We start from the raw sequence: 21,490 nt of genomic DNA, 5'->3' as shown, positions 1-21,490 counted from the left end.
AGCAAATAAAATGCATTCATTTCATCTTATAGTGCGAGGCGTTTATTTATCTCAGCAGATGAAAATGTCTGACATCTTCACTTTTCGTTTGACAGCCAATAAACTCATCATCCACCAGTCTTTCATCACGACTTCTGAACCTCTCCCGCTGTGAAATTTCGTACCTTACGCCGTTTATGCAAACTTTCTGGATTTGTTTCAAATTAAAAGCGCTCACCAGACAGTAATAGAGCTTTTCTTAACTGGGCTCTTATTCTGAAACATTAGTAGGAACCTCTTGTGAAAAACTAAACCGTTAAGAAAAATGGCACATAGGATGTGTGCCTCTGAGATTTCACTCTCTAATAACAGTTTGTTAATTCATGTTATTATTGTATACAGTTTGTCTGAGGTAGAGAAAGGGGGCAACTTCTCAAAACAGACATTGTATTTCAGTTTTATTTCATTTACACAAAAGTCATGTTTAAATGAGTGCTACAGGCAGTGGCTATGAAAAAGCAACTGCAATACATTTTGCAGTTCTCTCCATATTTTGCTTACAAGGAGCCAGATTTTCCTTTAATTATTTAAAGTGGTATTAATCATTCAAGCATACAATAGGCACCTATAACTCAAGTGATGAATCAGTGATGTGTCTGCACATAACAGACAGCTTTGAAAGTGTCTTTTATATTTAGGAAATTTGTTACTAACAGAAAAGAAGTTCCTATGTTCTAAGCAAAATAAAAGAAATTAGCTTTGCACAGTATGTGTCTGTGTATATTTATATGTGTGTGTATATGTGTGTACATACATACAGTAGCAAATGGTATTGATCCTAGCTTCCTCAAAAATGTTTCCATAATAATAATAGATTATTCCAGTGAAGACATAAAAATAGTTATAAGCATTTCATATGAATATATTGCGTGTATTACGATCATACATGAGACTATTTTCATTACAAGGATTTCTTTAAAAAATCAGTTTTCAGACAAGAGTAAAAACTCTGCCCCACCATATAGATACCTATGACCTGTTCCAATGTGAAGTCCGTTAAGATCATTTATTTTTGTAATCCCTGTGACCCAAAGTGCACAACACTCCACTCTTTGGTCTGAGTGTGCCAGCATCCAGGATGTCAAAGGTCTGTTCTGGGACGAGAGTGAAGTCAAACCTCTGGAGCAGTTTGGCCATCACCACTTTAGCCTCCATCTAAAAAACACAACAGCGCCCACAGAGATGAGTCAGTGTGTTTATAGGTGAGTGGGTCTTCACATTATGTTGTCATCCTCACCTGAGCAAAGTTCTGTCCCAGGCACGCACGAGGACCGAGGGAAAAAGGGTAGTAGCAGTAATAAGGCCTTGTTGAACAGACAAGAGACAGCCTCAGTTACTTTGAACAATTTAACTCATTTTATCTGAGATAATAATGGGTGTACAAACATTATTATGTAAAACATGTCAGCATGGTGAAACAGTGTGTTCTTTACTTGGGAGCATCTGGGTGAAATCTGTCTGGATCAAATTTCAGTGGATCCTCGAAGAATTTGTCCAGTCTCCCACTCACATAGGAGCTGAACTAAACATTAGAAAATATTGTATTTACTTATCTTGATGTTTATACAGAAGTGTATTTCCTGCTTTGCTAGAAACACATCAAAAAATACATCCATCTTCAAACCAGGAGATATTAAAACATATTTAAAATCTTCACAACTTACAAGAGCAACAAATCCTCCAGGTATGTGGATCCCATCAATCACCATGTCTTCAGCAATATGACGAGATGTGCCCGGAGCTGTGGGGTACATTCTCAGAGTCTCTTTTAACACCTGGGAGAAGATGTATACAATTCATACGGCACATCTTGTGTATATATATATATATATATATATATATATATAACACCGTTCTACTCAACAGAGCAGTGAAAATGCTTAAAACCACAAATCTCATTAATGCAGAAGACCAAGGATACTTTAAGATACAGAAAAATAGTACCACAATTTTCAAATTGCCACATGTACCTGTGACAGGTAGACCAACTTGCCCAGGTCATCGTAGCTTATTTCATGTTTCATCCCAATAACATCGTCCACTTCTTTCTTCGCTCTGAGAAATGAGAAAACTCCATAAGAAACCAAAGTCTATTTGTTATAGTGGAAACTGTCGCGCAATATATTTTGACTTTTTACTTCTCCAGTATATCTGGATGTCTTCCAAGTTCCATGATTGCAAAAGCCAGCTGATTGGCTGTTGTTTCTTGGCCTGGAATAGCATAAATTACACACGACATTAGGCAGTACAAAAGATGTATGCAGCTATTGTAACATCATTCACTGGTCTGATTGCAAAGCTGCAAGATGAGAGTTTCCACCATCTTGATTCCAAAAAGAAAAGGATGTGATGATGAGGGGGTCAGCCCACACACCTGACATTTGACTGACAAACCAATGAATGTGTTGTTTAATACTACAGATCGGCCCCAGCCACCTTCTCCTCAAAGACAGTATGGCTAGCATACTGGTTTTTGATTCAGTGTTGACCCAGGATGAGTGCCTGAGCCTATAAACTCTGCAGGTTTTACAAAATCACATTAAAAACAGCACCACTGAAAGCCATTTATGGAAAAAGTCATTTTTCCATAGACTTCTATAGGAACAGGAGCAACCGCATATATCGCCATTTCGTGGGCTTCAGAAAGAAAGCAGGTTTAATTCACTTCCATTTTAAAGTTCACTTTTAAGACACTGTAAATGACCACGGCAGACCCGGGTGCAAGTTCATGCTTTGCAGCATACTTTATTGACTCACACGGTTGCTGTTCACAATGCTCACAGAGCTGCAGCTCTCCCGCTGCCTGCTCAACATTATCGCAACCACAAATACAGCACCCATTACAATTCGTGATTGCACACCCCGCCACAGACACAAAAGCTATTTCCATCTTTGATATACAGTCTATAACAATACATCCATCATCTGGATGGTCAGTAGTCCATGAAAATGAATGTATGTTGTGAATACCTGCAATAGATAACATTTTATAAAGATGAAACCATTTGGCATTAAGTTAAAAATTGATGCTTAAAGTGGTGACTGCATTGTGCGCCTTTTAACACAGCAAACCTTTTGGTGTTCCACAAAGATAGAGCAAGCCCAAATTATTGTGTAATATTTCATACATCAGTCCATTTTCTTAATTGTTTTCTTAACCTATCCCAGCTGTCACTGAGAAAAAGGCACTATCCTCCCTGATCAGATCGCCAGTCAATCACAGGGCACTACTTCTAACATCAAAGATGAAATAACAGAGACTCACCAGCAATGAAGAATGTCACAAAATTATCCAGCATAAACTCCTCATCTTCTTCAGTCATGCTGTCCTCTGAAATGATAAAAAACTACCTATAAATGATTTGACATCTACCATGTTAAGATGTGCTCTCATCATGAACAGGTACTAACACAAACCTCCAAGGAGAGTTCATATGGGAGACACTGAACTTGTGCTGTCCTATCATTTTTTTTCAGTGTGTTTATTTACTCGTTTTTATGCTCTTCACACAGATTCAACAAGATTCTATATTATTGCTCTTATCTAGTCTAGTCTAATGTGAAATTTGGGGACTCCAACCTTGGCTTGCAGTTTTGATGATTTGTGTCAGGATGTCTTTGGGGACCTCGTCACCGTTTTGCATGGCGGTCTTTCTCTCACTGATCCACTTGGCTCCAGTTGTACGGAGCAGGCGGCACGCTTCCCTCACCTCATTAATGTATCCTCTGTTCTTTGGATTGAACTGGAATGGAAAACTGACAGGTTCAGGATGGCATTCAGATAACAATGTTGTTGGCAGAACTACTGCATAACAACAAACGCTGAAGTAATACCTGAAAAAATCTGTCTCTAAGGTAGTAAACCATTCCTTTCAGACATGTCTCAATGGCTTTAGGGAAAGGTGAACTATTCTTCAAGAGGTCCAAGTCCACCCCAAAGGCAACCTGAAATTTATCAAGAAAAAAGTATACACAAATATGCACACACACACTCACCCTTTGGAAGGGTAAAAATGACTGCAATATAATACCTTAGTAATAACATCCAGGGTGACACAGTTGACAAGATGGAGCATATTAGCTTCTTTTTTACTGTCAGCAACATCTGCAAGTTTATCCATCAGTTTCTCTGCCCTCTCATTGAAGGTTCCAGTTAGACCTCTCAGATACCTGGAAGTAATGATAGCTTTAGACGGAGAAGCAGCACATCCAAGACATCCCAACAAACTATCACAGAAATGAATTAACGGATACTGTTGCACAGAAAAAAGAAAAACCTTCCTACTATCTGCTACTATCTCCCTACTGTTTCTACTAGTTCTCTAGGTGAAATTGCCTTGTTGATGCCAGAGATGGGATGAGAACGTCCAGACTGCTACAAACTGAGTAACTACTCATTACAAATCCTCTTAAACTGGTTTCTTCCACCTCTTTCCATCTCTGTAATATTCTTTGTCAATATTTTTGATATTTAAAATTGAGCGATTTTTGATAAATTTGTGCTATTTGTCAAATTTGTAAATTCTGTAACATGTTGTATTATTTAATTAGTGTAGTCTGTTACTGTAACTGTCTTGGAGCAACTGTAATCCAAATAGTTTCCTTAGGGATTAATAAAGTATTCAGAGTCTGATTCTTAACCGTGCTAATGAGTTCACTGTGTTCAAATGGGCTCCACAGTCAGCTCTCTAATTCCAGCTGAGGTCCTTTAGGATGTGGCAGATTTGAATGATGGATGCACAGCCAACAAATGTGCAGCAACTGCATGATGCCATATGGACCAAAATACCAAAAATCAACCAAAACGTATTTCCAGCACTGGTTGAATGTATGCCATGAAGAAATGAGGCAGTTCTTAAGGCAAAAGTGGTTTCAGCCTGGTAAAGGCAAGGTATACCTTATAAAGCAACAAATGCATAACTCACGTGCTGCTGAACGCAGGGTCCATGATCCGGCGCTGTTTGTACCACTTCTCATGATCCCGTGCTGTTACCAGGCCATTGCCTAAGAACCTTCAAAGAAGGAAGTTGAGAAAACATTCTCACAAAACCCAATTCCTAATTGCTGTTAAAATAAAAGCATTTTTTCAAAATGTCTTCAAATGGAATAATCATAAAAATATATAACATTTCTCATTTTTTAAAGTATATTATAGTGCACACCAGATCTGCGCTAGCTAAATCAGCAGAGGTAGTGTATTGAAGAGCTGGATGACTTTAAAACAGTTTGGTTATTTATTCATGAAAAGACATCATTTTATCGTGAGAATTTAATTTTGTTCCACTGATAAAGCAAAATGTAAATAAACAAGTCTGATGCTAATGTAGAGAAGCAACCTAAGTAGCCTGATAAGGCAGTCTTACCTTTGACCAAATAGGCTGAAGAGTTTTTTGCAAAGAAATTTATCTTTGGGGTACTTTGGGGACATCAGGATTTCCTGAATCCACAAACATAAAGTAGAATCAGAATCAGAAGACTTTATTTATCCCCAAGGGGCAATTAACAAACAATGTTCAGCATATGTTGAAGATAAGAACAATAAGAACAGGAAATAGGAGTGAAATAATAAATACACAGAATATACAGTATATACAGTTTTAAAATTAAAGTGACTGAAGGTGAATAAATAACTCTAAGTGACTAAAAGTGAATAAAGTGTCAGTAGTGTAGGAAGAGTGTAGTTTATGGGTGTGGGAAATGAAATGAAACATTGCAAGAAATTGGATTTATGCAAATATTATCGAGAGTTAGGCTTAATGTAGTTATTTTTTATTATTTGGCAATTTAACAATTGCAGGATTTCTGCCCAGCACTTTCACACTGTTTCACCTTTGTTGCCTCTGGACTGGACACGCACACTACAACGTAATGAAGACCATTTGTCCTGTAGACAGGCCCATACTTCTCGGCCCTGTAAAGGACATGCTGACCTTTAAATATTATTAATCACAACTTTTTAAAAACCGCACAAAAACATCGTTTACGCTCCACTTACCACTCCAGATATTTGTCGTGTACAACTCCGCCATTTTTCATTATCCTCAAAAACGACGGTGAGTGTCCCAGAAGAAAACTGAGGACAAAAACAGCTGGTCATTCTCTGGTAATGCCAGTACAGGGGTTTCGACGACGGCTTCACCTACCTGTCCCTCGGTGGGCCGGGTATGTGGTCATATTTCATATGAATGTGTCTAACATACAAGCAGTATGCAAGAAATGCAACGATAAGCAGAAAGAAGAAAAATGTAAGTGATGGAGTTGCTAAAGTCAGAAATACGCTGAAAACTGCCATCCTGAAAAAATGTCTGATATATGTCCGGGTTAAAAATTGCTGCTCTTTCAGTTAGGCAGCCCCAGCCTGAAAGAAGACGGACTTGTTTGGACGATCTGATTTCCTCGTGTCAGCATTTTTGTTCCCACATCATCATAATTAATGTTGTTCCAGGTTCAACATTGCAAGTGACCAATCACCTTCTTGTGACGTCATTCCTTTGTTGTCCCTGGGACATCGCGTAAATGTTGTCCCTGAGACATCGCGTAAATGTTGTCCCTGGGACATCGCGTAAATGTTGTCCCTGGGACATCGCGTAAATGTTGTCCTTGGGACATCATGTTAAAGTTGCCAGAGACATACCATATGAAAGTTTAGCTTCTTTTAGCCCCTGTTTGTTTTATATTATTATATATATATATATATATTTTTTTAATATTATATTTAATATTTACATTGTATTGCAAAAAACCCCAAAACAAGTTAAAATGAATTAATGAATATTGACTAATTAAACCTTCGTTATTTTTCCACCAGAAATGGACGATATAATTAGAAGAAGTGTTCTGAATGACGAAAAAAAAAGAACTGGAAAAGACACACAACTTTGTGTGCATGTGTCACAATGCCAGGAGGACCCATTCAGTGTTGTGTTAGAAAAATTGAACTCATTAACCCTTCATGGACATTATAAATGTTTAAATGTTGCCTCAGGTAAAGACAGGAAAAGAGACTATTACAAATTCAACTGCATCAGAGCTGGGAAAAAAAGTTGAAACAGCTACAGAGCAGTGGGCTGTAAGGCCTATGTTTCATTTAAAGTACTCAAATGTTGGAAAGACCACACAGTCATCGTGCAGCGTACATATGATAAGCATGATGGGCATGATCCTTCGGACCCAAAAGACGCACATTTCAACAATATTTCCAGTGATTTGAGGAGGAAGATTGAGGAACTGCTTTCCCTTGGAACTAAGCCAGCCATCATACTAACCGAATGTCATAAATGGGCCAAAGAACATGGACACAGAGATCTTCACAACAGAGAGCATTTTGTCACACCACGTGACATTGACAGTGTTAGAACCTGCATGATGAGGAAGAAGCACTTTAACTGTGGAGACAGTCAAAGTGTACATACCTTACTTAATGGAAAACATCAAGAACATGTTCTCTTCTATCAACCATACACATCTGACCAAGAACTAATGATTGTTTTGCAGACACCTGTAATGAAATCAAACATGGAGAACTATGCAAAACAGTTAGTATTTGTTGACACCACGCACTGCGTTAACCAGTATTCATTTCCCTTATTCACACTTGTTGTAAGAGATGATCATGGGCATGGAGTCCCTGTGGCCTATGCTATTGTCAGCAACGAAAGTCAGAAAACCCTGGAAACTGTTCTTGGAATAGTTTGTGAGCATTTCCCAACTTCCCCGAGGTAAATAATACATTGACAGCTATTAATTTTGAAATAATTCCTTTTCAAAAAAGTTATAACATGCCAGAATCTAATGCTATAGCTGCAGCATGGGCTGCAAAAAACTTTCCTTTCCAGTTGTTAAAGTTATTCCTATAGGCTGTATGCAGTATTTTATACATCTACTTGTGAGTTGAAATGTTTAATTTGGCATTGAAGTGGTGCTTTGAGATAGCAAAAACATTTTCATACTGTTTAATCTCATTTAGTGTTTTCTTTTTTTCTGTAGAGCATTTATGGTTGACAAAGACTTTGCGGAAATAAATGCTTTGCAGAAGGTTTTTCCAGAGTCAGCTATCCTTCTATGCTGGTACCATGTCTTGCAGGTAAACCACATTGTTTTCTTTTCACGTTGTCTAAGATGCACCTGAAACACATTTTTACAACAGGGTCCTGTTGTTATGATTTGCCTCATTGTGATATTCACCTACTCAGGTTAATGAATATAAAGGGATAAAATGTTGAGTGACTATGTCCATCCATTTAAGACCACAGTGCACTCATCTTCTGGTGGCTGCTTCCCAAAGCTCTTTTTGACATTTAAAAATATGTTTGCCTGGTTGATTTCTGTAATGCACAGGTCCTCTTGTCCAGTGAGTGACAAAGTTATTTTTGGACGTCAGCTTTCTTTTATGCTTTTTGTACAGCTGCCCCTCTGTCTCTCTCTCCAGATTAACTTTTTTCCTCTTACATTCACAGGCTGTTAATCGATGGCTTTCAAAATCAGAGTCCGGGGTCCATGGGCTTTCTAAAACCCAAAAGAGAAATGAAATCATTTCTTTCTTTTGTAAGCTGAAAGCTTGCACATCTGTAAGTGTAATTTGTCTATTTCACATTTTGATTTCTTGATTACACTAAGAGCATAATAACTTTCAGTTGCTAAAAAAAAGTTACAGAGAGATACAAAATAAATTTTTGAAACAATTTCTAAAACTGGCTTCTTATCTTGCTTATCAAAACAAGTACTTAAGCTGTGCAGACCATCATTGTGTCACCCACTGTGCAGTAGAACTTGTGAGTGGGATTCTTTCACAGACAGATGCTGAAACCAAATATGCTTATAGGTTTAGTGTTCCTTCATAGCCATTGTAAGGGAAGAAATAATTGCTTCTTAATACAAAAACACGACATATTATTAATAACTTAAAATTCTTAATGTTATTCAATAAAAGGAAAAGGGCTTCAATACATAATATTAAAGATTTCAATAGGTCTGTTAAATGGATTGAAATATATTCTGTTGCATCCAATTCTCTTAGGAGGACGACTTTAAAGCCACATCAGCAGAGTTCTGCCAGACAAGCAATACCCTTTGGTGTGCCAGTATTTTCAGAAGCACTGGGAAGGCATTGGCCACATGTGGTGTGACTACGGCCGTCGCTTCAGTCACGCTCGTTCTGAAACAAACAATGTGATTGAAAGGTATGATTTATTATTTTGACCTCATTCAATTGTATTGCTGAAAAAAAGATATTATGCTTTAATCCAAGAGGCTAAACTGAGTAGGTTCGTCATGTCATTGCCAGAACAGGTTTTAGGCAAATCCTTTAAATTCTAGCAGCGTTTTTTATGTTATCACAACAAAAAACAGAGTAGGTGGATTTGCCTAAATCAGCTAAACCGGCACAGAGCATTCCTTTATAAAAGACGTGTGCAATAGGTATTCCAATTTTTAAAAAAATAATACAGTCTTGATTAAAACTTTAAATTCCTTCAATTACAGTTACTAATCATTTCAAATAACTGTTTTTCAGATTTTTCCACCGCCTGAAATACCAGTTTTTATCTGGCTACAAGAATAGGCGTCTGGATGATCTGATTGAAGTGCTCCTAGGGAAGGCCGACGACTACTTCTCAGTCATAAAAACCCTGCAAGATGTGGGCCGCATGAAAAACAGGTTTGCTGACACCTTGTCTCAAGTTTCAGACTCTGCTTCAAGACTGATGGAAAGTGGTTGGGCTCTTAAAATTACAGTCAAGAACAGCCATGGAGTTAATGCATATCAAGTCCCATCTGAGTCAAGAGAAGACATGGTGTATGATGTCTGCCCTGTTGAGTCCTACTGCAACTGTACATATGGCTTACGAGGACTTCTTTGCAAGCATCTAGTGTTACTTGCAAAATTAGCAGAGGCTGACAATGACATCTATCCAAACATGGAAACAGACATTTCTACCTTGGCAAGAATTGCAGTGAAAGAAAGGCATTACTTTGTACACTGTGAGGACTTGAAAGTGATAAAAATGCCAAGTTTGTTTGGAAATCTGTTTTTTTGCATCGGCTGAAACACTTCAGTGCACTTGTTGTACGTTCTCTCACTATAACACATGTGCTTGCCTGAAGGTGGCTTGTAGCCATTTTAAACAAATGAAAAACTCTCTGAAAAGTCCTCTATCAACTTTGAATGACACTCCTGTAGTTGAAAGCACAGACAAAAAATGCACAGAAGATGCAGTTGGAAAACTAAATGCTGTTTTAGACACAGTTAAACAGTGGGCATTCATTCCAGAGGGTATTACTGCAATGATAGATGAACTGCATACAAATGTCTTAAAAACAAAACAAGTAGGCAAAAGTATATGCCAGTACGAAATAAAGACGACAGATAATGCACGCAAAATTAGGCCATTGTATTCTAGCAAGAAACGTTCGGCCAGCATCGACATTCCAACAGTCTGTGAAAATGAATGTGAACAGTCGATAACCACTGAAAGAGAGACATCCTCTGGAGAAAATGAAAACCTTTTGGAATACAAAACAAAAAAGAGAAGAGTTAAAGCTAAGTATATGCACAAGTAGACTTTTGTGTGACATTTCAAAGGGACTGCATCCATTACTTCTGTTTATTGAAACCTAAAGCTGAATAGCTGTCTTAACTTTCTGCCAAGGAACAGATGAAAAGAAATTGTTTGGTCTCTCAAGCAGTTGTTATTTATGTGTGTTATTCATTACTTTGGCTTGGTTGCTGTTTTTGATACAAATTCATCTGTGCCCATTGTAATATTTTCACATGTTACTATTTTTATATTGCTATGCATTATAAATAAAGGATTACTTATTACTATTAAAGGTCTGCATTTGTAATTGTTGGTATTATTTATAAAATATGCGCTCTTAAGTTTTTTGCTCCATAAAACGATACCTGTCACTTTTTGGACATGGTAAATGGCCTGCATTTGTATAGCGCTTTTCTAGTCCATAGGACCCCAAAGCGCTTTACACTACATTCAGTCATTCACCCATTCACACACACATTCACACACTGGCGATAGCAAGCTACACTGTAGCCACAGCTGCCCTGGGGCGCACTGACAGAGGCGAGGCTGCCGGACACAGGCGCCACCACCAGCTGATACAGACAGAGTATCAGCTGTTGAGAATCCTGGCTCATACAAAATAGAAGTAAAAGGTTTCAACATCCAGCCTTTTTATGATTAAATACAAAGTGTAATAACAGAGTTATTGGAGTGTGATTTTGTTAATAGTTAGTCTTAAGTATAAGTTTAATAGTAATGAGTAAGAAAATATAGCCAGAATAATGGAATGAGACTAACACCTGACCTCACACTGAGATTTGGTATGAAGTGGCATGTTTGTGCTAATGCTGACATTGGGGCTCAGAGTTCCTCTGTGTGTATATATTTGTGAACGTTAACTTGGCTAATGTCCAAGGGTTTGACTGCTTTCCTGTTGGATTGTATCACAAAGAACAGGGATAAGAGCACCAGTGGCCGTGCACACCCTCATCTCTCTCCTTCACCCGATCATTAGTGTTGGAAACCGGCATTAGCTCAGAGTAGATTAGACTTCAGTATAGTGCAAGTGATTTGATTTTATGATTATTTGATTCAGTTTTTTCTGTGTTCAAGCTCAATTACTTTAATAAAATATGTTGAATTCAAACAAATAAATAAACAAATAAACTGTGGACATTACCCTTTTAAACCTTTCTGAAACAAGACAGGTAAAAACCAGTGTATAAAAGTTTACATAGGTATAAATAGCTCTAACACTTTACTCCAGCCTGGCGTCCACACATGTGGACATCACATTTTGGGTTATTTAGACCAAAATACTAAATCTTGATCAACAAGTGCCTGATATACAGTTATGAGGACATTATACTGCAACTGTTCTATCGAAATTTCAAATTAATGTCCTCATATGTGGCTCTCATTTTTCTCAGAAACAAAAATTAGGTAAAAAAAACAAAACCTGGTAATTCTTTCTTTTTACATTCATCGGGTTCCAATCGGCCCAAATATCAAAGAGAAATTAAAAATGCATGCCATGGAAGATTTCGGGTCTTAGGGGGTTAAAATGACCAGACCCCTCCGGCCTGTTTTCCAGGCCACTAAATTAAACCCAGTCAATTACCAATTGAACAGAATAAAAACCTACGAGGTCCACTAATAGTCCAAATCTTTAATAGAAAAGACAGGCAGAACTCAAACAAACAATAATCCAAACGAGGAGCATATATACACACTGGAAAGTAAATAATTATAAGTTATTAAATCAGACTAATTAAATACAGTAAAACTAATAAGGGAAGACGAACACACGGGAAATAAAAATAACAGTGTAAACATACCAAAACTCAAAATAAAACAGGAAAGCTACTACAAACCGAGTGTGACACAATTACATTCATATTGAAACATATGTGATAATTTTCTTTCTTTGTAGCATTTTTAAGATATGTGTTAGAACAGTCATTATGCTGTTTGGATTAGGAACCAATCATTTTTGCCAAATAGTTAACACAAACTTAGAACAACAATGAACAATTTTCAAGATTCTGATTTACAGAACAAACAAAAGTCACAAAAGGTTTCATTATTTAAGAGACAAGATCAAGTTTTTCACACAGGAATGAAATGACAGAATCCAGTGCAGCGGGGCCAAAGGTGTGTGTCAGCAAACTGAAGGTTGAGGAATCAGTCAGCTCATGTTTAAGATTGTGTTGGATTTTGAGAAGAGTCTGTCTGTTATTAGAAAGTAAGATTAACAATGTTACACCAATAACCCAAATACGGGGAAATGACAAATAATACCAAAAAAGATACAACTTTCATATTGTTTTACTAACTTACTTTGTCATATCAGCACTTGAATGGTCGATGCCTTTACAGACCATGTCTGTTGTGACATCGCAGGCCAATCTTCCGGCAAACCCGAGGGCTAGCTCCCCAGCCTCCTCTTCACTCAGAACACTAAACACTGTTTATGCTGATTTTTTCCCTTTTTCCGTGTGAGCTTACCTGCGATAACTTCTGGACACTTGTAGATCATTAGGACTAGAGTGTTCTTAACAGAAACAGCAACATTTTATGGTTACCTTGTCCTCAGCGCTCCGTGTGTCTGTGGCCTAGACACAGCTGAAGCCTGATTACAGCGTCTGGGCACTGAGCAGCCTCAATAGCCTGGAAAGGTGCTAACCGCTAGGCTAACTAGCAACAAGATGCCTTCCCTCTCCACAGATGACTACCACAGCCTCCTGCAGAAGATTGCAGTACTGGAGACTCAGTGCACTTTATCGACAACTTTAATATTTTTTGGGAACGCAGGCATCTGTTCAAAGCAAATGGATTTAATTTTAACAAGTCAGGGGTGAAACTGTTCACCTCCAACTTGTTTTATTCCATACGTCATCCATCCGTGCTTGGTGCCAAGGCTGAGATAAACGAGGAGTTATCTCATAAAGAGGAACAAACAGTACTCCAAGAACAGACAAAGCCCAGCAGAAACCTTGAGGAGGAGCTCCATTTGCCCCCACCCGGGAAGAGCCTCAGAAAGGAGAGACATCTAAGGCAAGAAGAGGGGTCCCTATTTGCCTCCAACTCTCTCAACAACACCAACGACCAGGACAAGGGACCACGACCTTCCCCAGTCCCCCAAACCCCTGACAGGCCATCACCCTCCTCCCCCTCCCTTTCTCCCTCCTCCCCACACCTGAAATTCACTGAGGAGATGATGGAGCGGGTCAATGCTGGGCTCAGATCTACTCCCCGTCCCAATCCCTTTTTGTCCCCCATAAACCCCCCACCAGAGCGGCCAAAGGTTCGCCATCGAGCCCCACCCTCAACAGAGCAATCGAAGTCACATTGCCCAGCCTCGCCCCCCTTAGTTCCTCTTCATGCCCTGTCTCCGCAGTCTGATGTGTGATATGTGAAGGGTCTGGGCTGTGAGGATTATGGCAGTGGTGACTTTTCCCAGGAGAAGCTGGGACCCTGTTTACTAGAAGGTTTTAAAATTTCTGTACTTTTAGGTGACAGGAGACATGTGGCCTGGTCAAAACACAGAGAGCTGCACTCTCAAAGATCTTTAAATATAGTAAACATACCTTCTGTGCCACAGACTGCTCCCAAACACGAGGGGACAAGTAATACCTCTAAAACACTTAAGTTGGCTTTATTAAACGTTAGATCTTTAGCTGGGAAAACATTTTTAATTAATGATTTAATCACTGAGCACAGCCTTGATTTTATGTTTTTAACTGAAACTTGGTTGGACCAAAGTAACAGTGGAGCTGTTCTCATCGAGACGACCCCTCCTAACTACAGTTTTATCAGTGAGGTCAGGGCGAGCAGGAGAGGAGGAGGGGTTGCTGTCTTATTTAATGAATCATTTCAATGTAAGCAGCTATCTCCTGGAAGTTTTCAGTCTTTTGAATATGTGGCTTTACAGCTGAAGGCCCCATCCAAAGTTGTGTTTCTTAATGTTTACAGGCCTCCCAAATACTGCACAGACTTTTTTAATGACCTCAGTGAACTGCTGTCTGTGATCTGTGTTGATTTTGACTGTGTAATTATTGCTGGGGATTTTAACATTCATGTGGACAACCCTCAGGACAAAGGGACTAAAGACCTGAGTAACACTCTGGGCAACTTTGGGCTGACTCAGCATGTAACAGAGGCCACACATAATAGAGGACACACTCTTGACCTACTGATCTCCAAAGGCCTGAGCATTTCAAAGGTTACTGTGTCTGATGTGGGCCTGTCTGATCATTACTGTGTTTAAAATCTCAGCCCACACAAATATATCAACAACAGTGATCACAAAACGGTGTATAACTGAACACAGTAGTGCAATTTTTAACCAGGTCTTCCCATTAACACCTGACCTGCCCAGAGGGTCAGTCAATGAGCTCGTCAATAGCTTCAATGCTAACATGTTAAATGTAATGGACACTATTGCTCCCATTAAGGTGAAGGTTATCTCAGGAAGGAAAAAGTCTCCATGGAGAAACTCCACACTGGTGAAAAATGAAAAAAGAGAGTGTAGGAAAGCTGAGCGCAGATGGAGAAAAACAAACCTCCAGGTTCATTATGACATTTATAAAGAGAAACTTCACAATTATAATTTACAACTGAGGAATGCAAGGAGGTCCTACTTCTCTGACATCATCACTAAAAACAGCCATAATGCTCGGGTCTTATTTTCTACAGTTGACAGGCTAACAAACCCTCCTGTGTCAGTGGCAGCTGAACTTCATTCGACCATGGCCTGCAATGACTTTGCCAAATTCTTCACTGAAAAAATCCAAAAAATTAGACAAGCAATTGGTACATCAACAGCAGATCCAGGATATGTACTGTGTCCACCAAAAAACTGTTTAAACACCATGAAACAGTTTCAACCTATTAACAGCAAAGACCTGGAGGACATCTTAGGTCAACTGAACTCCTCCTCCTGCTGTTTAGATGTCCTGCCAACAAGTTTTTTCAAAAAGGTCTCAAAGACTTTAGAGTCAGACCTGTTACAGATCGTCAACTTTTCTTTATTATCAGGTGTGTTTCCAGAATCACTAAAAACTGCTGTAATCAAACCTATACTGAAAAAGGACAATCTTGACAAGACACAAATGAACAACTACAGGCCGATCTCAAATCTCCCGTTTTTAAGTAAGATCATTGAAAAAGCAGTTTCTCAACAGCTCAGTTACTTCTTAAAACAGAATAATTGCTACGATGCCTTCCAGTCAGGTTTTAGACAGAACCACAGCACTGAAACCGCTCTGACCAAAGTGTTTAATAACATATGTCTGAATACAGACAGTGGAAAAATGTCAGTCCTAGTTTTACTGGATCTCAGTGCAGCATTTGATACAGTTGACCACAACATATTACTCAAACGACTGGAGAACTGGACAGGTCTTTCAGGAACTGTACTAAACTGGTTCAAAACATACGTAGAAAACAGGAAATACTTTGTATCAATAGGTAACTTCACATCTGAGCATACAAGTATCACATGTGGAGTTCCCCAAGGTTCCATCTTGGGACCCCTTCTGTTTAACATCTACATGCTCCCACTGGCACAGATTATAAACAACAACAAAATAAACTATCACAGCTATGCAGATGACACACAAATATATATCACAATGTCACCAGGAGACCGAGGCCCTGTACAGGCTCTTGGTAAATGCATTGAGGAAATCAATGACTGGTTGTGCCACAATTTTCTCCAGCTAAACAAAAACAAAACTGAGGTAATAGTCTTTGGCGCCAAAGAAAAACGATTACAGGTCACCAGAGAACTTCAATCTATACATCTAAAAACCACAAACCAGGCGAGAAATTTGGGTGTAGTGATGGATGCAGACCTAAACTTAGAAAAACACATTAAGACAATAACAAAGTCAGCTTACTATCACCTCAAGAATATATCAAGGATAAAAGATCTGATGTCTCAACAGGACCTGGAAAAACTAGTCCATGCATTCATCTTTAGTAGGCTTGATTACTGTAACAGCATCTTTACAGGTCTACCTAAAAAATCAGTCAGACAACTACAGCTCATTCAGAACTCTGCTGCTCGAGTCCTCACTAAGACCAAAAAAGTGGACCACATCAGTCCAGCTCTGAGGTTCTTACACTGGCTGCCTGTCCGTCAGAGGATAGACTTTAAAGTTCTGATGCTGGCCTATAAAGCTCTGAATGGTTTAGGACCAAAATACATCAATGACCTCCTGACCCAGTATGAACCATCCAGATCCCTCAGGTCATCTGGATCCGGTCTTTTATCAGTTCCCAGAGTCAGAACCAGACACGGAGAAGCTGCATTCAGCTTTTATGCTCCTTATATCTGGAACAAACTCCCAGAAAGCCTCAGATCAGCTGAAACACTCAGTTTATTTAAATCCAGGTTGAAGACTCACCTGTTCTCAGCTGCATTTGAATAAAGCACCAAATCCACACTTTAAGCTTAAATTTCAAAACTTACATTTAACTACTGATTTTATCTACTGTTCTGATTTTATCTGTTTTGATTTTATATACTGTTTTGTTTGTTTGTTTGTTAATTAGTTAGTTAGGTTATTTGCTTGTTTTAATCAATTTTAAATCATGCTTTTTATTTGTTCTTGTTTCTAATGTCTCTGTAAAGCACTTTGAATCACCTTGTTGTTGAATTGTGCTATACAAATAAACTTGCCTTGCCTTGCCTAGTGTGTACAAAACAAATCAAGACCACAGACTCAACACGCACCACTCAATTTTTGGTGTTCTTTATCAGTTGGCCAAGACAGAAATGTTTTAATCTGTGTGCATTGCTTTTGAACAAGTCTTTACACAGAAAAGGTTTCAGAAAGGTATTTTTCAGGTTCTTCTGACAAGGCTTCAATTTTGGAAAATGCTGTTTGTTTATAGTGGCAACTTATAAACCCTTTGTGATAAGAACATAGTTACCACAGTCCAAGTCATACCTTCAAAAAGTATGCACTTTGTGCTCTTGTGGACCCATCCAAAATTTTTCCAGTGATTTGACTTGGTATTGGATAAATGTGAGGGAAATTCTATAAAAATAACATAAATACACCTATGTTTTCAAATACATTACAAAAAACGTAAACATGCTATGTCATTATGATCAAACAAGCTTTTCAACATACCTCACACTGCAAATAGATTAGGCCATCTATTACCTTATAAAACAAATAAATAAATACATATAAATAAAAACAGAACTAAGGAATACGATTCATTAAGTAAATTGTACAATAAAGTGTATTTAAAGCAGAATTTAACATTAGTTTTATGACAACATAAAAGGATTTTTATGTCAAGAGGTACCTCATCTGAAATGTTAGTCTGGTCAAACAGGGATTTCAAACTTGAAATACAATAGAGTTTGGTCCAGCTACTCCCACAAGGTAATCTGTGAGAAAGCATATGCTGTAGTCAACAGATATCATTTTCTTTTTGCATGCTGCAACCATCATCCATTTCAGTCTTCTAGGAGCTTTGTCTGGTTGTAGTTCTTTTTTCTCCTCCTCTCCCCTCATCTATTAATTAAATTGTTTTCTGACCTTCCTATCTGTTTCCGACCTGTCTTCCCAATGTGATGTTTAAGCAATATATGTATGGTCAGAAGGGGGTGAAATTTTCATTGCAGTTGTACGTGTAACATTGCATGTGATAATAAAAGGCTTGATTGGTTGATTATTCAACATGAGTTGACATTTACCTGACATTGTGAAGGAGTCACAGTTTCTGTAAGGGTGTAAGAACATAACATGTGGATTTGTTACACTTCTTTTTCACAAGTTAATAACAATCAATAATTTTCATTCCATTATTTACAAGCTATCACACGATGTCCCAGGGACAACATCTACGCGATGTCCCAGGGACAACATCTACGCGATGTCCCAGGGACAACATCTACGCGATGTCTCAGGGACAACATCTACGCGATGTCTCAGGGACAACATCTACGCGATGTCTCAGGGACAACATCTACGCGATGTCCCAGGGACAACATTTACGCGATGTCCCAGGGACAACATTTACGCGATGTCCCTGGGACAACATTTACGCGATGTCCCTGGGACAACATTTACGCGATGTCCCTGGGACAACATTTACGCGATGTCCCAGGGACAACATTTACGCGATGTCCCTGGGACAACATTTACGCGATGTCCCTGGGACAACATTTACGCGATGTCCCTGGGACAACATTTACGCGATGTCCCAGGGACAACATTTACGCGATGTCCCTGGGACAACATTTACGCGATGTCCCTGGGACAACATTTACGCGATGTCTCAGGGACAACATTTACGCGATGTCCCTGGGACAACATTTACGCGATGTCCCTGGGACAACATTTACGCGATGTCCCAGGACAAATTTGTAAATTTCTGGATTACTGTTAATCTCCATAGAATCAAGAACTCATGTCCAGTTTCACAGCTATGGACCAGTTAATTATGTTTCCAGGTGATAGTTTGATTCATAGATTCAGCACACAACCATAAGTCTAGGCCTTTTAGTCCAGATTCTCTTCACTTATGTTTGTAAAATGATCAGGGAAGCTACTGCAATAGCTAGGTTTCATTTGACGTAGACGTGACGTCGACGTAAAGCGCGAAATTTGACTGGCGGTCGGAAGTGAAAAAGATAAGCGCAAAATCACAGACAGACAGTACGCAAAATGCCTATGTCCTGTTGTGTTTGCCTGACCCAACCCCCGGGCCACGAAACACCCAAAAAGTTGGGGGAACGCTGGTCTAGAGAACACTGGTTAGCTAATGCTGTCGTCAAGTAGCCTATCGCTAGCAAACAAACAGCAAGCCAAGTGAGGAACATATGTATAATGCTTACCGTTTATTAAAGGAAAGTATCCTAAATTGACTTCAAATTCGGCGGACAGGCGGCGGTTTTTCGCTTCTTCACTTGTATTTCGAAATAATCGAAGGCGGGTATTTCGAAGTCGCAAAGGAATGACGTCACAAGAAGGTGATTGGTCACTTGCAATGTTGAACCTGGAACAACATTAATTATGATGATGTGGGAACAATGCTGACACGAGGAAATCAGATCGTCCGACTTGTTTTTCCTTTCGTTCACCACTTCCGTGTTCCTCAGGAGTAGTAATAAATAGCTGTTTTAAGACTGGCGATACCAGCACAGGCTCCATAGCTCAGTGGTTAGAGCACTGGTCTTGTAAACCAGGGGTCGCGAGTTCGATCCTCGCTGGGGCCTGTCGCGGGACAACCTTTTAATCCCTTCAACATAATTTAAAAAAAAAAAATTCAGGTATGTTACATTGTTGCTGTTTTTTCTTTTCGTTCTCTAATAACCATGTTGATCGACAGAGACGGATTTACGGCCGTGTCATTGGTGGCCAATAACATTTATATCTAGAATGTTTCAGTCAGTCATGTTTGGCACTGATCACCACCTGCACTCATGTATATATCTATCTACTTAGCACTTTTAATTCTTATTCTTATTTTTATTTTCATGTCTATTTAAGCGTAATTTATGACAGTATGTTTGCACTGAAGCACCGCAGCAATTTCCTAATGTTGTAAACCTGCTCAACATTTGGCAATAAAACCCTTTCTGATTCTGATTCTGATTCGCTTAACTCAAATTGTACAGGTTCAATTATTAGCTGGCTTTTTTGTTGTTCGTCAACTACGTAGTGTTACCACGACGAGCAAAACATTTCTCGTGCTACATCAATACTAAATGAATAGTCACAATAGTTATCACTAGGTAAACGCTATAATCGTCTTATAAACAGTTTAAGACATTTAACTTCCGAGTCATCATAATTAAAATGGCATATTAATATTCACAGATCAAAACCTACATGCTTGACTGAAAAAGACTGAGGTACTTTGAGTAATAATAATCATAAATAATCCCTCGGTTACATAAAGCGCTAATGAAAACAGAAGGCTTGGGCTTGATATAATTTCATGTTATAGCATTAGAAATACGATCCAACAGCGACCCCTGTCTCCGACTCTCGAAAATTGGTTCAATTTCTAATCTGGCGAGCCTAAATTTCTGAGTAACACAAGCAAGAGTCATCGCCTGCATGAAGCTGTACAGTACATAAGCATCATTATTACAGCTATGAAACATACCAAACAATAGTAGATGGGTCGATGGACTCAGTCACACTCAGAAGGGAATGTGATTTTTGGGTAACTCAACGTCAGGATGGCCGAGCGGTCTAAGGCGCTGCGTTCAGGTCGCAGTCTCCCCTGGAGGCGTGGGTTCGAATCCCACTTCTGACATCAGTTATTTTCTTGAACAACTGAGGTTCTGAAGACGGTTTTCCTGTGAAATGCTCGTACACGGTCCATGATGAGGCAAACTTGCTCTCAAACCGCATGTAAATGTGCTCTTATCCCCTTGGATGCTGGGAATTTGAAAACAGAAATTTTTAATTTGCAAGAGCTCTTAATCTACTAATACGAATCAACATTGCTATAAAACACTTGGCTGGAAAATATGAACCCATGAAATGTCAACAAGGAAAAGAAAGCTGTTTTTATTGTAATTATTTTTATGTGGTAAATACCATGACCATAACCAACAATAATAAAAATGTAATTAGCAGAATTTCTAAGATGAATGTAGGCTATGCCGCAAAAGTGCTTCCTTAGAATACGTATGTTAGGTCACCCCATGAGCCATATGAATTGAATTAATGCACCAAAAGTTTAGCAGGAGCAGGCTTGTGTGGCACCGCGCCCTGTAAACTTCAGCGCACGATGTGACGCAGATGCAGTTTTGACTCATCACAACTTTTAAAACAAACTGTAAATGGGGGAAAGGCAGGGAATTCCTTCGAAACATAAAACAGGATCAATTTTGTGCTTATTACAGAGATAGATGTGCTTCACACATCAGATCCCGCCTGCCTTTTCCCCTCTGC

General features: G+C 39.0%; 1 protein-coding gene, 3 long non-coding RNA genes and 2 other non-coding genes across 7 annotated transcripts; 3 read left to right on the top strand and 3 right to left on the bottom strand.

Annotated features, from left to right (window-relative positions):
* Nucleotides 1–420: 420 nt before the first annotated feature.
* On the bottom strand, nucleotides 421–6,471 carry LOC143412573 (cholesterol 24-hydroxylase-like). The gene is made up of 15 exons (XM_076873691.1): nucleotides 6,183–6,471; nucleotides 6,035–6,112; nucleotides 5,869–5,950; nucleotides 5,403–5,476; nucleotides 4,965–5,051; nucleotides 4,071–4,209; nucleotides 3,874–3,984; nucleotides 3,620–3,782; nucleotides 3,305–3,370; nucleotides 2,178–2,250; nucleotides 2,010–2,094; nucleotides 1,704–1,814; nucleotides 1,473–1,561; nucleotides 1,277–1,343; nucleotides 421–1,194 (listed from the first exon to the last, which is right to left on the bottom strand). The coding sequence occupies exons 1-15, from the start codon at nucleotides 6,329–6,331 to the stop codon at nucleotides 1,042–1,044; spliced, it is 1,527 nt and encodes a 508-aa protein (XP_076729806.1). The 5' UTR covers nucleotides 6,332–6,471; the 3' UTR covers nucleotides 421–1,041.
* A 619-nt stretch (nucleotides 6,472–7,090) lies between these two features.
* LOC143412575 (uncharacterized) lies at nucleotides 7,091–8,548 on the top strand. Its single transcript, XR_013093088.1, has 3 exons — nucleotides 7,091–7,757; nucleotides 8,026–8,122; nucleotides 8,496–8,548. It is a non-coding gene; the product is annotated as an uncharacterized LOC143412575 (long non-coding RNA).
* A 3,659-nt stretch (nucleotides 8,549–12,207) lies between these two features.
* Nucleotides 12,208–15,277, bottom strand: LOC112436019 (uncharacterized). The gene is made up of 2 exons (XR_003024875.2): nucleotides 12,894–15,277; nucleotides 12,208–12,785 (listed from the first exon to the last, which is right to left on the bottom strand). It is a non-coding gene; the product is annotated as an uncharacterized LOC112436019 (long non-coding RNA).
* A 2,015-nt stretch (nucleotides 15,278–17,292) lies between these two features.
* LOC106675188 (uncharacterized) lies at nucleotides 17,293–19,640 on the bottom strand. Of its 2 annotated transcripts, XR_003024874.2 has the most exons (5): nucleotides 19,417–19,640; nucleotides 18,274–18,299; nucleotides 17,880–17,964; nucleotides 17,699–17,731; nucleotides 17,293–17,602 (listed from the first exon to the last, which is right to left on the bottom strand). It is a non-coding gene; the product is annotated as an uncharacterized LOC106675188 (long non-coding RNA). The 2 variants fall into 2 exon arrangements; XR_013093084.1 differs by having other exon boundaries at nucleotides 17,293–17,964.
* Nucleotides 19,641–19,724: 84 nt separating this feature from the next.
* On the top strand, nucleotides 19,725–19,797 carry trnat-ugu (transfer RNA threonine (anticodon UGU)). The gene has a single exon. It is a non-coding gene; the product is annotated as a tRNA-Thr (tRNA).
* Nucleotides 19,798–20,763: 966 nt separating this feature from the next.
* trnal-cag (transfer RNA leucine (anticodon CAG)) lies at nucleotides 20,764–20,846 on the top strand. The gene has a single exon. It is a non-coding gene; the product is annotated as a tRNA-Leu (tRNA).
* Nucleotides 20,847–21,490: the final 644 nt, after the last annotated feature.

Source organism: Maylandia zebra, linkage group LG15 (assembly GCF_041146795.1).
Source record: "Maylandia zebra isolate NMK-2024a linkage group LG15, Mzebra_GT3a, whole genome shotgun sequence".
In the NCBI taxonomy this organism is placed as follows: domain Eukaryota; kingdom Metazoa; phylum Chordata; class Actinopteri; order Cichliformes; family Cichlidae; genus Maylandia; species Maylandia zebra.
The sequence above is the reverse complement of the archived record's forward strand: the minus strand, read 5'-3'. Positions and strand labels throughout refer to the sequence as shown.